Source organism: Agelaius phoeniceus, chromosome Z, assembly GCF_051311805.1.
Source record: "Agelaius phoeniceus isolate bAgePho1 chromosome Z, bAgePho1.hap1, whole genome shotgun sequence".
Lineage (NCBI taxonomy): Eukaryota > Metazoa > Chordata > Aves > Passeriformes > Icteridae > Agelaius > Agelaius phoeniceus.
The window spans coordinates 65,173,824-65,186,062 of NC_135303.1; the positions used below are offsets into that span (position 1 = coordinate 65,173,824).

The following is a 12,239-nucleotide window of genomic DNA, read 5'->3' on the forward strand; positions in this document are numbered from 1 at the left end:
GTTTCGTAGAGTGTTTGATGATCTGTCATACTTGGTATCACTAATGTGTAAAGACAGTTGTACAAATTATGAATAAACTTAGAGGAAAAAAAGTAAATAACATCCTAAAAATGAAATCCACCGTGATAAGCCCTCCAATTAGAAATTTCATTATTTCCCTTGTCCATTTGATGTTGTATATCTGGGTTTATTCCCAGATACCTTAAAGCCAGGTTGGATACCAGCCACAACTGTCAAAAATATAACAGTTCTGGGTATTTGAATGTTCGATTTTGATGTTTCTCATGAAAATTTCATGAAGAGCGTTCATTCAAAGAGATTGTATGCATAAGGCAGATGGATGGAATTTAATTGCCCTTATTAGAAATAAGAAAGGGAGGCTCTTTACTACTTCATCCTATTAACATTCAAGATAGATTATCTTTGTTGTACACTTAGGTATTTGCAAAAGGGACTCTAGGGTTTTTTGTATAAGCCAAGTAGGAAAGGTAAGGTCATAAAAATCCTGTTCTGTGTCCCAAGTCAAATCTTGTCAGCTAATACCAAAGCAAGGACTTTTACAAGCAGACATGAAATATACCTTTATTTGGGAAGAGCCTAGGGCTGGTGAATGATTTGGCATTTATCAACTGATTGGTAGAAATCCTTGTTCTGAAGAGTCATGAAAGCTTTCTGGACAGTTGTGTTCACTGTACAAAGGCCCTGGAATTGTTGGTGAATTGGGTGAAGATTATTTCTCCTCTCTTCTTCCAGTTGCAGGTATTAGCATTGAAAGAAACAGATAGACCCACATGATTCCATGACTAGTGTCATCACCAAAATGTGGATTTCTTTGATAATGGGATGGCCTATATATGTGGCACCAGCTTGCTGAATGAAGACGGGATTCAGCTCTCTCCAAGGGGGAAGAGATTCTTTGGCGAAGGGCTAGCAGGGCTTATTGATAGGGGTTTAAATTAGATATGAGGGGAGGGAGATATCATCAGGTTTAATAGTGATAAAATGTGGGACATGCCATTCTACACATACTAGTTAGATGGCTGAGCCAGAAAAAGTCTGGAGAGTGTAAGCAGGTCAGCAGCAGAGCACCAAGACAGTCCAGCCACAGCAGACAGAAAGTCAGCTTCATTGCAGAGCAGCTTAAAACCCCTTTGTGCTAACACATGCAGCATGGGTGGTACTAGAGATGTGTGGATGCCTGCAGGTCTATGACTTTAATTGGCATCATGGAAACACAGGGACCTCTCTTATGACTAGAATGTTGGGATGAAAGAATGCAGCCACTACACATCATATTTGAAAACTCGTGGCAGTCTGGTGAAATTCCCACCAACAGGAAAGGGGAAAACATGACCCCACGTTTAAAAAGGGAGATAAGGAAGACCAAAGAACTACAGGCCAAACAGTCTCACAATCAGTACTTGTAGAGGTCATGGAACAGATCCTCCTGGAAAATATGCTAAGAGACACTGAGAATAATTAGGTGATTGGTGACAGCCGGCATGGCTTCACTAAAGGCAAATCATGCCTGACAAATTTGGTGGCCTTCTAGGATTGCGTTACAGCAGTGTTGAACAAGGAAGGGCAGCAGAAATCATCTACATGGATTTGTGTGGAGCATGTGACACTCTACCAAATATCATCCTTGTCTCTGAACTGGAGAGGCAGGAATTTTGACAGGTGGATAAAAAATTGGCTGGATGATGGCACTCCTAGAGTTGCAGTCAACAGCTCAAATCTAGTTAGACACTAGTGTCAGCTGAAGAGCTAAGAGATTCGTACTGGGACCAGTGCTCCTTGCACCTTTGTCAGCAACATGAGCAGTGGGATTGAGTGCTCCCTTAGCAAATATGCCAATGACACCAAGCTGTGTGATGGGGTCACCGCAGTGAAGGACATGGATTGACCTTAACAGGCTTGAGACATGGAACCTGAGGAAGTGCAACAAGGCCGAGTGAAAGGTTCTGTACCTGTGTTGGGGTCATTCCAAATAATAACACAGACTTAGTGGAAAACAAATTGAGGCTTACCCTGGGAAGAAAGACAGGATGTTTGTGGATGAAAAGTTTGATATGACCCTGCAATGTACACTCGCAGCTCAGAAAGCCAATCTTATCCTGGACTGCATCAAAAGAGGCCTGTCCAGGAGGTAAAGGGATATGCTTATACCTTTCTATTCTTTTGTTGTGACACTGCCACCTGGAGTACTGTGTCCAGGTCTGGAGCCTCCAACACAAGAAAGACTTTGATTAGTTAGAACGAGTCCAGTAGATAGCCACAAGTTGATGAGAGGTCTGAAGTACCTCTTCTACAAAGAAAAGCTGAGAGAGTTGGGGCTGTTCTCGGCTGTTGGGGCCGAGAAAGGATAAAGCTCTGGTGACCTTGTTATGCTTTCCAGTACCTAAAGGAGGGGCTACAAAAGGCTGGAGAGGAACTTTTCAAAAGGGATAGGAAATGGGAGATTTTCCCTAAGCTGAAGGAGGGTAGGTTTTGATTAGATCTTAAGAAGAAAAGCTTTACTCTGAGGGTGGTGAGGCACTGAAATAGGTTGCTCAGACAGTTTGTGGATCCCCCATCTCTGAAGGTGTACAAGACCAGGTTGGATGTATCTCTGAGTAATTTGGTCTAATGGAAGAGATTTCTGTCCATGGCAGAGGGGTTGAATGTAGATTTTGTTTAAGGTCCTAAACCATTTTGTTATTCTATGGTTATCTATGTGCACTTGTATTGCAAGCAGTTAGGTAGCTCATGAGCAGCATCACACCCCAGGAACTACAAAGATCTGTAGGCTGTGTTTGCTTGCTATGCATTTTTTCAGAAAAGTCTGAAGACTTATCTGACATCTTTGAAAATGTGACACTTCTTAACTAAAGAGAGTTAATGTTGAACAATTTCTCCTGTTAATTTTATCCCCTAATCAATTGCATGGCAGTAATGATTAGTTAAGACATTAAATAACATGTGGTTTATAGTTAGTGTTGATCCTCTTTCTTTGGTTATTTTTGATTTTCATTTTTGAATGGAATTGATATTATTTTTCAATAAAAATATTTTTGCCATTGCAGTGGAAATGAGGAGCAAGATTTTTTATTTCAAACAGGTTATTTTAGCCATGCAAACTTGATTTCTGAGAAATTTCCTGATCCTACTGTGCTGTCAGTGTTACTTGCTAGCAGGTGTCACATTATGAAGGCCAATTACTCTTGTACAATATTTTTTAATATTTCAGTATTAACCACACTAGCATGAGGATTTGGGGCTGTATCTGAGTATTTTAATAGACCCTGTTGTATCTATTCAATATCATTGTGAATTTCGTGCCACTTTAACTTTGCTGTCCACACAGCTGCAATGTTTAGAATTTCTCAGTGTTTTGCAGTCCTACAAGGCATTCATCTTTGCAGCATTCCCTTGTAGCAGCAAAGCACTATCAAGTCCATCTATAGGATGGACAATCAAAGCACAGGGGCAATAGATAAGTAATAATGATAGAAGCAAGAAACATAACTTAGGTCTTCTGAGTTAGTGGCCAGATCTTACACTGCATAGTGATCCTTCCTTGTGTACTTCTCTGGTATAAAGAGGAATTTTCCTTAAGGTTGGTAGATTTGATAATGGTAACTTGATATTTCATGTAAAACAGTAGGGCCTCTTGCAAGAAGGGCAACATCAGTGTTCTGTGGTACCTTAGTATGAGTCCAATATGCTAGGTAGCATATCTCATATGATTTTATAATTATAAAGTTTATAGCCATTTTTAATTAACTTTTTCTTTTGTATCAGCATTTTGATCAATTGTTTGTTGTTTATGAATAATTAGGGGATCACTAAATGTTAAGCAGGATGATTTGGGCTTTCATGCAGCACAGCACAACTGAAATTAAATCCCTCAATTTATGAATTTCTTTTTCAGAGGATCAAATTCCTCGAGGTTTTCCAACCATTGATATGGGCCCACAGTTGAAGGTGGTTGAACGAACTCGTACAGCTACCATGTTATGTGCAGCCAGTGGCAATCCTGATCCTGAAATAACTTGGTTCAAAGATTTCTTACCTGTTGACACAAGCAACAACAATGGCCGCATCAAGCAACTACGCTCAGGTAGGGTCTTGTTACTGTTTCCACCGACGCCCAGAGTTGTTCTCTCTCACTTTTTCTTTCTTTTCTTTCTCTTCCTTTTTTAAAAATATTTTATTTATAGGTAATAATTTCTCTTTCCCCTCTCCTTTTCTGTGTTACTGAGTATGTTGTCCATGTCTGTGATGTTGTCATAGCTTTCTATAGAGTCTGTCTCTATGTGTTTTGCAGCTTCTGTTTACTCCACATTGCTCACTGCTGTGACTGTATTTTTTGATAATTTTTTTCTTTACTGCTTTCTGCAGTACTTGATGGATCCATTTTCTCCTCTTTCTTTCTTCTTTCCTTTTAATTTTTTTTAACAAATTTATTTCAACATTGGACTTCATTCAGAAATTGCAAGGAGTACCAATGGTTATATTCATCAAAACCAAAACCTGCATTAGACACTTCAATTAAAATCTAAAATGTGTTTATTGCTGTCTTTTCCACATTTGACTTCACCAAAGATTAGCCAGTTTGGACACATCTTCTTTCCTCTCACAAATACATAAAGCACAGTACTTCTTCCCATGCAGATTTATACCTGAAAAAAAAAAAGGAAATGAAATCTTTGGGAAATCTATGGAACAAAGTTGGGGGTTTTTTGCTGGCTGAGCATTTTTCCAACACATTTAGCCACAGTAGTGTGCGTCCACGCTAAAGCTTTATGAATCCTATATTTTCTGGATCTACAGAAGTCTGCTTTTGGTGTAGATTCCAGCTTTTGCTGCTCTTTCTCTCTCTTTGCCCCTTGCACCTCCCTAGCAGTTCTCTCACTCTCCTCCTGCCTTAGTTTATTCTTTTGCTCTCTTTAGATTAAAAACAAAACAAAACAAAACCAGAAACAGACAAACAAATCTCTAAATTTATCGAGTTTAATGCTTATCCCAAAATAAGATCAGATCATTGATCACTGGGATATAATGAGCTTTTTTCTTCAACAATTGTAGTAGATATCGTTGTAGAATCTAAGTTGTTTAATCACGTGTCTTCCCAGAATTCTCAGCTTTTGACCTGTCCTGTGATGTTAAATCGTCTTGTTAACCTACTTTTTGCTTGTTGTCAGCAGAACTGTGTAAATTAACCTTCTGTTAATGTAAATTAAGATTTTTTCACATGTGACATAGATGATTTAGTATATAAAGCTTTAACTGAAAACTTTGTACCAAATTATAAGGAATATAATAATATTTTTATGCTGTCTTTCTTCTCTCCGTATTTAAATCTCCAGAATCTATTGGTAAGTGCTTAGTTCTGAAGCGCACTTCACCCCCACTAATTTCCATATTCAGAATATTATTATTATGATTATGATAATTATTATATGATTAGTATTATTATTCTTAAAATGCATGGCATGCATTTTACTAACAGTCAGTGTAGTCACCAGACCCCTATAGTGGCGCACACGCACACCTCCACAGAAATGTTGTCTTATCAGTCATAGCAACACCTAAAAGAAACAGTACACATGTATCACATAGATCTAGAACAGTAAATGCCATAATCCAGCCTAAACTACAGTGTTTGTTTTGAGATAGACTTCAGTATATCCTCTTTTTATATATATATAGATCTATATATATATATATATATATATTTAAATAGAATTTCCAATATTTTCCTAAAATATGTCATAAGTACAGTTTTGTAAAGTTTCCTTTAAGTATTTGAGGCATATTTGATACATTTCTAACCCTATATAACCGAACGTCTAAGAACTCAGATGCTACTCTGAGAATGGCAGTGCAGCCAATTATAGCCTTTTTGCCCTTTGTGGTACAATGCAACTTGCTTTTATAACCTGATAATACTATCTAATATATTCCTGTTTTAACAGTATAGTAATTCAAGTTTCTCTTAAGACCTTATTTAATTCTGTAAATCTAATTTGATTCTTCTTCCAAAGCCCTAGCCTCCTTCTTCTCGTACTAATGCTTCTTCTTTCTAATCTTATTTGCATTCATATTATCCACCCAGGTGGTACACCAATAAGAGGTAAGAGTGCTGAACTAACGTTCACAGAATGATCTTACTCATTCTTTCTGTCCTTTCATCCCTCTCATTTTGTCCTGTTTTTGGTTTTGTTTTGTTTTGTTTTCCATAAGGAAAAAACAAAACAAAATAAAAACCACGGAAATGTCCATCATCTGATTTTCTTTTTCCTTTGTCCTGTTTGGTTATAATCAGTGACTCTCATATTGTGACCTTTCTTTCTTCACATTGCCTTTTCCTTTCCCCTTTTCATTTGTTCATTAAAAAAAAAAAAAAAAAAAAAAAAAAAAAAAAAAAAAAAAGTGATATGCTTCAAAGAAAGCATATCCAGGTCTCCTGGCCATAGCCCAGTCACAGCGTACCATTTGTCCCTCTTTTTTCTTTTTCTTTTTCTTCTTCTTCTCTTTTTTCTTCTTCTTCTTTTTCTTCTTTTTTCTTTTTCTTCTTTTTTTTCTTCTTTTTTTCCTTCCTCTTTTTTTTTTTGTCCAACTGGAGCAAAAAAAGATCATTTTTTTTCTTCCTTAGCTGTTCTTTTCCTGGACCAAAGCCAAGATGGTCTGGAGAACAGTAGCAGACATGCAGAAGACAACATGGACTATCTTCTTTTTGTCTTATCTTTCATAAAAGGTTTTTGGTTTTGTTCTTCTTCAATCCTCTTTTTTTTCTTTAACTTCATAAAATTTAAAATTATGTATCCCCCCCCTAAAAGAATTACAGAAGTGGTTTTTTCCTTTTATTGTGGTTTTGCCTTTTTTTTTTTTTTTTTTTTGGTTGTTGTTGTAGTTTTCTTTTTTTTGGAATTCTCTCACCTCTGGATTTTTGGATCTTCTAATCTACAGGCTTTGGAAATGAAAGGTTACTGACTCATTATTCTTGGTGGTATGTGGTATTGTTGGTTTTTGATTCTCTAGCAAAACTGTTTACTTCTTTTGTAATTCTTGTTTTATATTTTTCTTGGGTTTTGTGACACCACACTGCTAATCCCACTTGTGGATTTTGATGGGTGTCTCAGGAGGGGCCCTTCTATGGTCCTCAGCAGTGGTTGGTTGGTTCTTCCTTGTTGGCATAGACCATACTTTTGAAACTTTTTTGTCTTCTAATTCAACTGCTCTTTGTTTTTCAGCAAACGTACTTTAAGATTGTAAGTTGCGGAAAACGGTCTTTCTTTTCTTATCAATCTGCATGTCTTAAAGGAGTTTTATTTCTTTAAAATAATATTTTGATAATTGTAAATGACTAATACAATTTCTTTTTTTTCACTTCAAGCAGCCTTTTTGTTCTTGCTGCGCATTTTTGGCTTTCTTCAGCAGAAGATTTCTTGAAGTCTGTCCTGCTTTTTTATGAGTACCACCTTTTGTGCTACTTTTGTTACTAGATTGAAACAATTAAATAAAAAATAAAAAACTATAATGACCCAACTATTTAATCTCTATTGTTTTATTAAAAGCCATTCTTCCTTGAAGCAGTCTCACCCATCTTCATTTAATGGTTTAGGAAATAGTATTGTTTAGACAGGGTTTTGTTGTGTTTTTTTTTGCCAAATGCTAATTGTTTTCCTGTGCTAGCACTGATGATGTGAAAAAAATAATCTCTGTTTTTTTCATTGCATCATTTTCTGTCTGTGCACCTTAGCAAGAAAATGAATCGACGTTGAGTGGACCTTCGCATACAAGCTTTTCATATTGTTGAGAGGTGTATTATTATGGATGTAAAAAGCCTTCTCTGACCCTCTTTTTGGCAATGTATTTTATATTCATACAGGTGCCCTCCAAATTGAACTGAGTGAAGAATCTGACCAAGGCAAATATGAGTGTGTTGCAACCAACAGTGCGGGTACACGCTATTCTGCCCCTGCCAATCTATATGTCAGAGGTAGGAATGACATAACCCTGGCATCCACTGTTCGTGCAGGCTCAGGGCTAAGATACTCTCAGGATCTGTACAGTTACCACTGTAATGATGAAAATGCCATGGTAAATGTGTCAATTGTAAAGCTAATTTTAAACTGTAGAGGAAAGGCTTGGGGTTTATTTTGTTCTTTTAAAGCACTCTTGAGTCCAGTCTATCCTGTGGGTTAAGGTTTGTAAGTATATTTATATTTTTGCATTTTAACTTCTATTTTTTTCCTGCATTAAGTTAAATTGTGCTTTGCATTTATTTTCTTGTATTTGTTTTGTTTTATTTTGCTTTTCTTTTCAAACTCCTGAAGTGACTGCTCTGTGTGCCACTAATCAGCTGAGTGTAACCCTGGGGCATTGAGGTGTATGCCTACCTGACCTCTGCTGTCTAAATGCAAAGGAAAGGCTTCTAACATTATAACTTTATGTATGCAGAGCAAAACTGTATTTTCTTCTTTTCTCTTTCTTCTTAATATATATGTATGTGTATATATATTTATTTTTAATTTTTTTTTTTTTTTAGTGTAGACTTGTAAGTGAAGTGTAGTCCTTTAGAATGATAGGGGTCAATTGGCTATATTATTTTAAGACATTTCCTTTGTTTATGACAGGTATGACTAATAATAAAACCATTATATTCTTCTGTATGGTGGTAAAAATGGTTATTAACATATTGATTTTTTTTTTTTTTTGTTCAACTAGAAAGAAGGGCTTTGTTTCAGGCAGTATTTCCTACGTCTGATTGATCTAGAGTTCTGTAAAACAAAGCCTATTACATACATACATACATATGTGTGTATATATATGTGTGTGTGTGTGTGTCTATTATATAAGGGGACGGGCGGGGGAAATAGGAATGAAAATATAAACAGCTTAAACCTTACTGTAGGATGGATGACCTAACAGAAAATGTCTAGCCTGATTTTGAAATTTTTTTAGAGCTGATTTTTCTATCAACCTGATGCGTTTTCATATGGTGTTACTCTTTTGGCTAATTAAAAAAGAAAAAGAAAGTAAAACCTTTCATAGTTATAACATCCGTAGAAATTTATTTGATCTTTTATTTTCTTTCTCTTCTCCTCCAACATACTGACTCTCCTGTACTGCATGAGGCATGTATACCTTTATATCCAAAGGAAAATTTCAAAATTATGCTAGCTATTGTTTCCGTTGTAGCTGTGGAAAATGCTAACTTTTCAAGATGAGGTAGGAAGGTTTAATTAGAGCAAGTAGAGATGTTCAAGTAGCAGTTGAAAGCCTTGATATGGCCTTTTTACTCTCTCTGTGTTTCCCTTGTTTTTCTCCTTTCCTCATTTCATTGTGTTCTGCATCAAACCCCCTACATCCCTCAGAGCTGCGAGAAGGTTGGTGTGTTTTTTACTTTTTACCCACCTTACAAAACTATTAATTAAACCAATAACAAAGAATACAAATGAAATGAATGTAGCTGCATTGTGGCATTTTTTAAGTTAATGTTATGTTTAAGCAGAGAATGCTCTGGTCATGGCTTCTGATGAGTGCTGGTATCTAACTGTTGTGCATGACACGAGAGAATGAACCTGGATGCATGGCAATCTCTTTAGCTTTTAATACTAACGTCTACTAAACTTGGTCAGTGTTCCTGCTTTTCTTCCCTTTTAATTTCTTGTTCATACTGATGCCTGCTTTTCAAGGAATGGTTTCAGTAGTTGCTTTTCCAAATAGCCCACGCATGAAGACTAAACTCTCCTTTGTCTATAAGGATTTTGTGCAATACAAGAAGTTGCTCATTGCTTGGTGTTTGCTTTGTGTGGCCTCTGTGAACTGGCCGTTTACGGATGTTTTGCTCTCTGCTTGTTCCCCTTCTGCCTGTCATTCACTCATGAGGCCATTGCAGTAAGCCCCTTCTGAATCCATAGAGGATCACGGAAATTTAATCAAGCCTGGAGGAAAGGTTTCAGATTAATATAGTTTTCCTGTTGGTTTTTTGGGTTTTTTTTTGTTTTCAAACTCACTTATAGTCTTATTTTACTTCTAACTTTTTTGCTGAATTAAAACTGTGTTTAATGATTAGCCTCTATTAAGGCCAAATAAATACAGTTTCGAGTACACCATCCAATGAAAGGCCTAAATACAAGCCTACCTCTCTCAGCTACCTCTGTCACATCCACCTCCTACACACATGTGCACACCACTGAGAATATTTGAAGCAGGAACACTGATCTGTTATTGCCTGGTAATTTTCTCGGTGTTGTGTTTGTTTTTAACTACTTAATATTAACTACTCTGTTAGTGAAATGTCCTGCTATGTGTTTAAGGTTGCCACCCCTTGCTATCAATACAGAAATGTCTAATATTATTAATCCTTATTTTGCTTTCCCTAAACTGTGAGCATAGTAGAACCCTGAATGTTAAATATTCTGCTATTTCCCCAGTCGCTCTTCCTAGCAGTTGCTTTTTAACCACCAAATTTAATCTAAGTTCCTTCTCCCTCAAATGCTATGCTCCTCTTAAACTCCTGTATCTGTCAGCCTATCCTATTTCCATCGCTTTCAAGTTTCTTTTTCTCACCCAGTGGGTTTTTTTTGTGTTGTTTACTCTCTGCAGTTTTTACTCAGACATTTCCCTAAGCATGATTCTCTACAGTTTCTGTCATTTGCTTGCCTGCATGACCAAATCCAGTACTTTGTACTGGCTTTGCCTAGTTTCTTTCTGTGACTCTGTCTCTTTTTCTATCTGTCTCTCTCTCTCAATATATATATATATGTATATTTATATACATTTGTATATATGTATACATATGTGTGTATATATATATATATATATTTGAATCTGTGTGCAATTCTATATTTTTTCTATGTTTGTTTCAGTGTTAGTGTGAGGTCTTGAGGCTGCATCTACTTTGAGTCTGAAAGCAAATGAAATTGCACTTTCAATTTATTCTAGGCAGTGTGTTCCAGGACTGTGATGTGACGATGTGGCGTAGCACATTTATTCACATCAACTGGAAGCATGCAGCATTGAAGTTGGTGATCAACTCAAGCATGCTGTTGACCTTCCAGTTTTCTTCTGTGCATATATATATGTGTCGGCATAAAAAAATGCATATATATATGTGCGCCTGTGTGTGTGCGTGCACGTGTGCGTGTATATCTTTGCATGGTGTTTGTGTATTGTTAGTATGTAGTTAGTTACATGTGGGGCCCTAACAGGTCTGAATCAGCCTTTGTATGAATGTGCCTAATGATATCCTCAAATAAATACAGAATAAATCATACTGTGTGCAGACAAAATTCTTGTTTAGTCTCTTATTTCTCTTATATATATTTTCTGGCAGACTGGAATAAACACTAAAATAATAAATTGTGTCTGTACACTGCATGCTTTCCTTATGCAAGACTCAGTTTCCTTTTTTGTATATGTTATTACCTTTTTTTGTGTTTTGTTCCAGTTCGACGGGTCCCACCGAGGTTCTCTATACCCCCAACAAATCATGAGATCATGCCTGGCGGGAGTGTAAATATCACCTGTGTTGCGGTGGGATCACCAATGCCATATGTGAAATGGATGCTAGGAGCAGAAGATTTGACACCTGAGGATGATATGCCAATAGGGAGAAACGTCCTTGAGCTTAATGATGTCAGACAGTCTGCAAACTATACTTGCGTTGCTATGTCTACCCTTGGCGTTATAGAAGCAATAGCGCAGATAACTGTCAAAGGTATATCTCAAGCACATTTATTTGGGCACAGTTCTGTCTTTTATTTCATTCATTCTGAGCAAACATATTACACTGAAAGGTCTAAATTCCATTTGCCCTCTTAAATCAAGAGGGTAAATCTTCTAACCACTCACTAGCATAAGACAAAATACGGGTTCAGACAGCAGTAATAATCACTAATTGAATAATTAATATTTATTAAAATAAGTTAGTGATAATTTTCCATTACTCTTCTGTGTCTAGCTCCCAGCCTTCATTTCAGTTAAAGAAATTATCTTGAAATGTTGTGTTTCTTTATCAACAGCAGGAACCTTTGAGAACCAGTCATTTGATTTTTAGAATTGCTGGGTGTCCAAGTATCATATTCACTGAGTAATTGAAAACAAGAGGTTCAAAAAATATCTGAAAATTCAGTTATAATTGTGAATTGCCTTTCTATAAGATTCCTCTTTGGATATGGTTATGGATTTATTACAAAAGTCAGTATCATTAATTCATGACAAATTAACTGCATTGGACAGAACGT

The 12,239-nt window shown here is 36.5% G+C and overlaps 1 protein-coding gene across 48 annotated transcripts in view; it reads left to right on the forward strand.

Annotated features, from left to right (window-relative positions):
• Nucleotides 1–12,239, forward strand: part of PTPRD (protein tyrosine phosphatase receptor type D) — a 1,163,353-nt gene that overhangs the window by 1,019,043 nt on the left and 132,071 nt on the right. For 27 of the 48 annotated variants that reach the window (XM_077171994.1, XM_077171996.1, XM_077171995.1 and 24 more), the window contains 5 exons: nt 3,914–4,102; nt 6,101–6,118; nt 7,877–7,987; nt 9,366–9,377; nt 11,444–11,713. In XM_077171994.1, coding sequence (XP_077028109.1) covers nt 3,914–4,102; nt 6,101–6,118; nt 7,877–7,987; nt 9,366–9,377; nt 11,444–11,713 — 600 coding nt within the window. The remainder of the gene's footprint in view (nt 1–3,913; nt 4,103–6,100; nt 6,119–7,876; nt 7,988–9,365; nt 9,378–11,443; nt 11,714–12,239) is intronic. The other 21 variants (XM_077172013.1, XM_077172021.1, XM_077172015.1 and 18 more) reach the window with 3 other exon arrangements.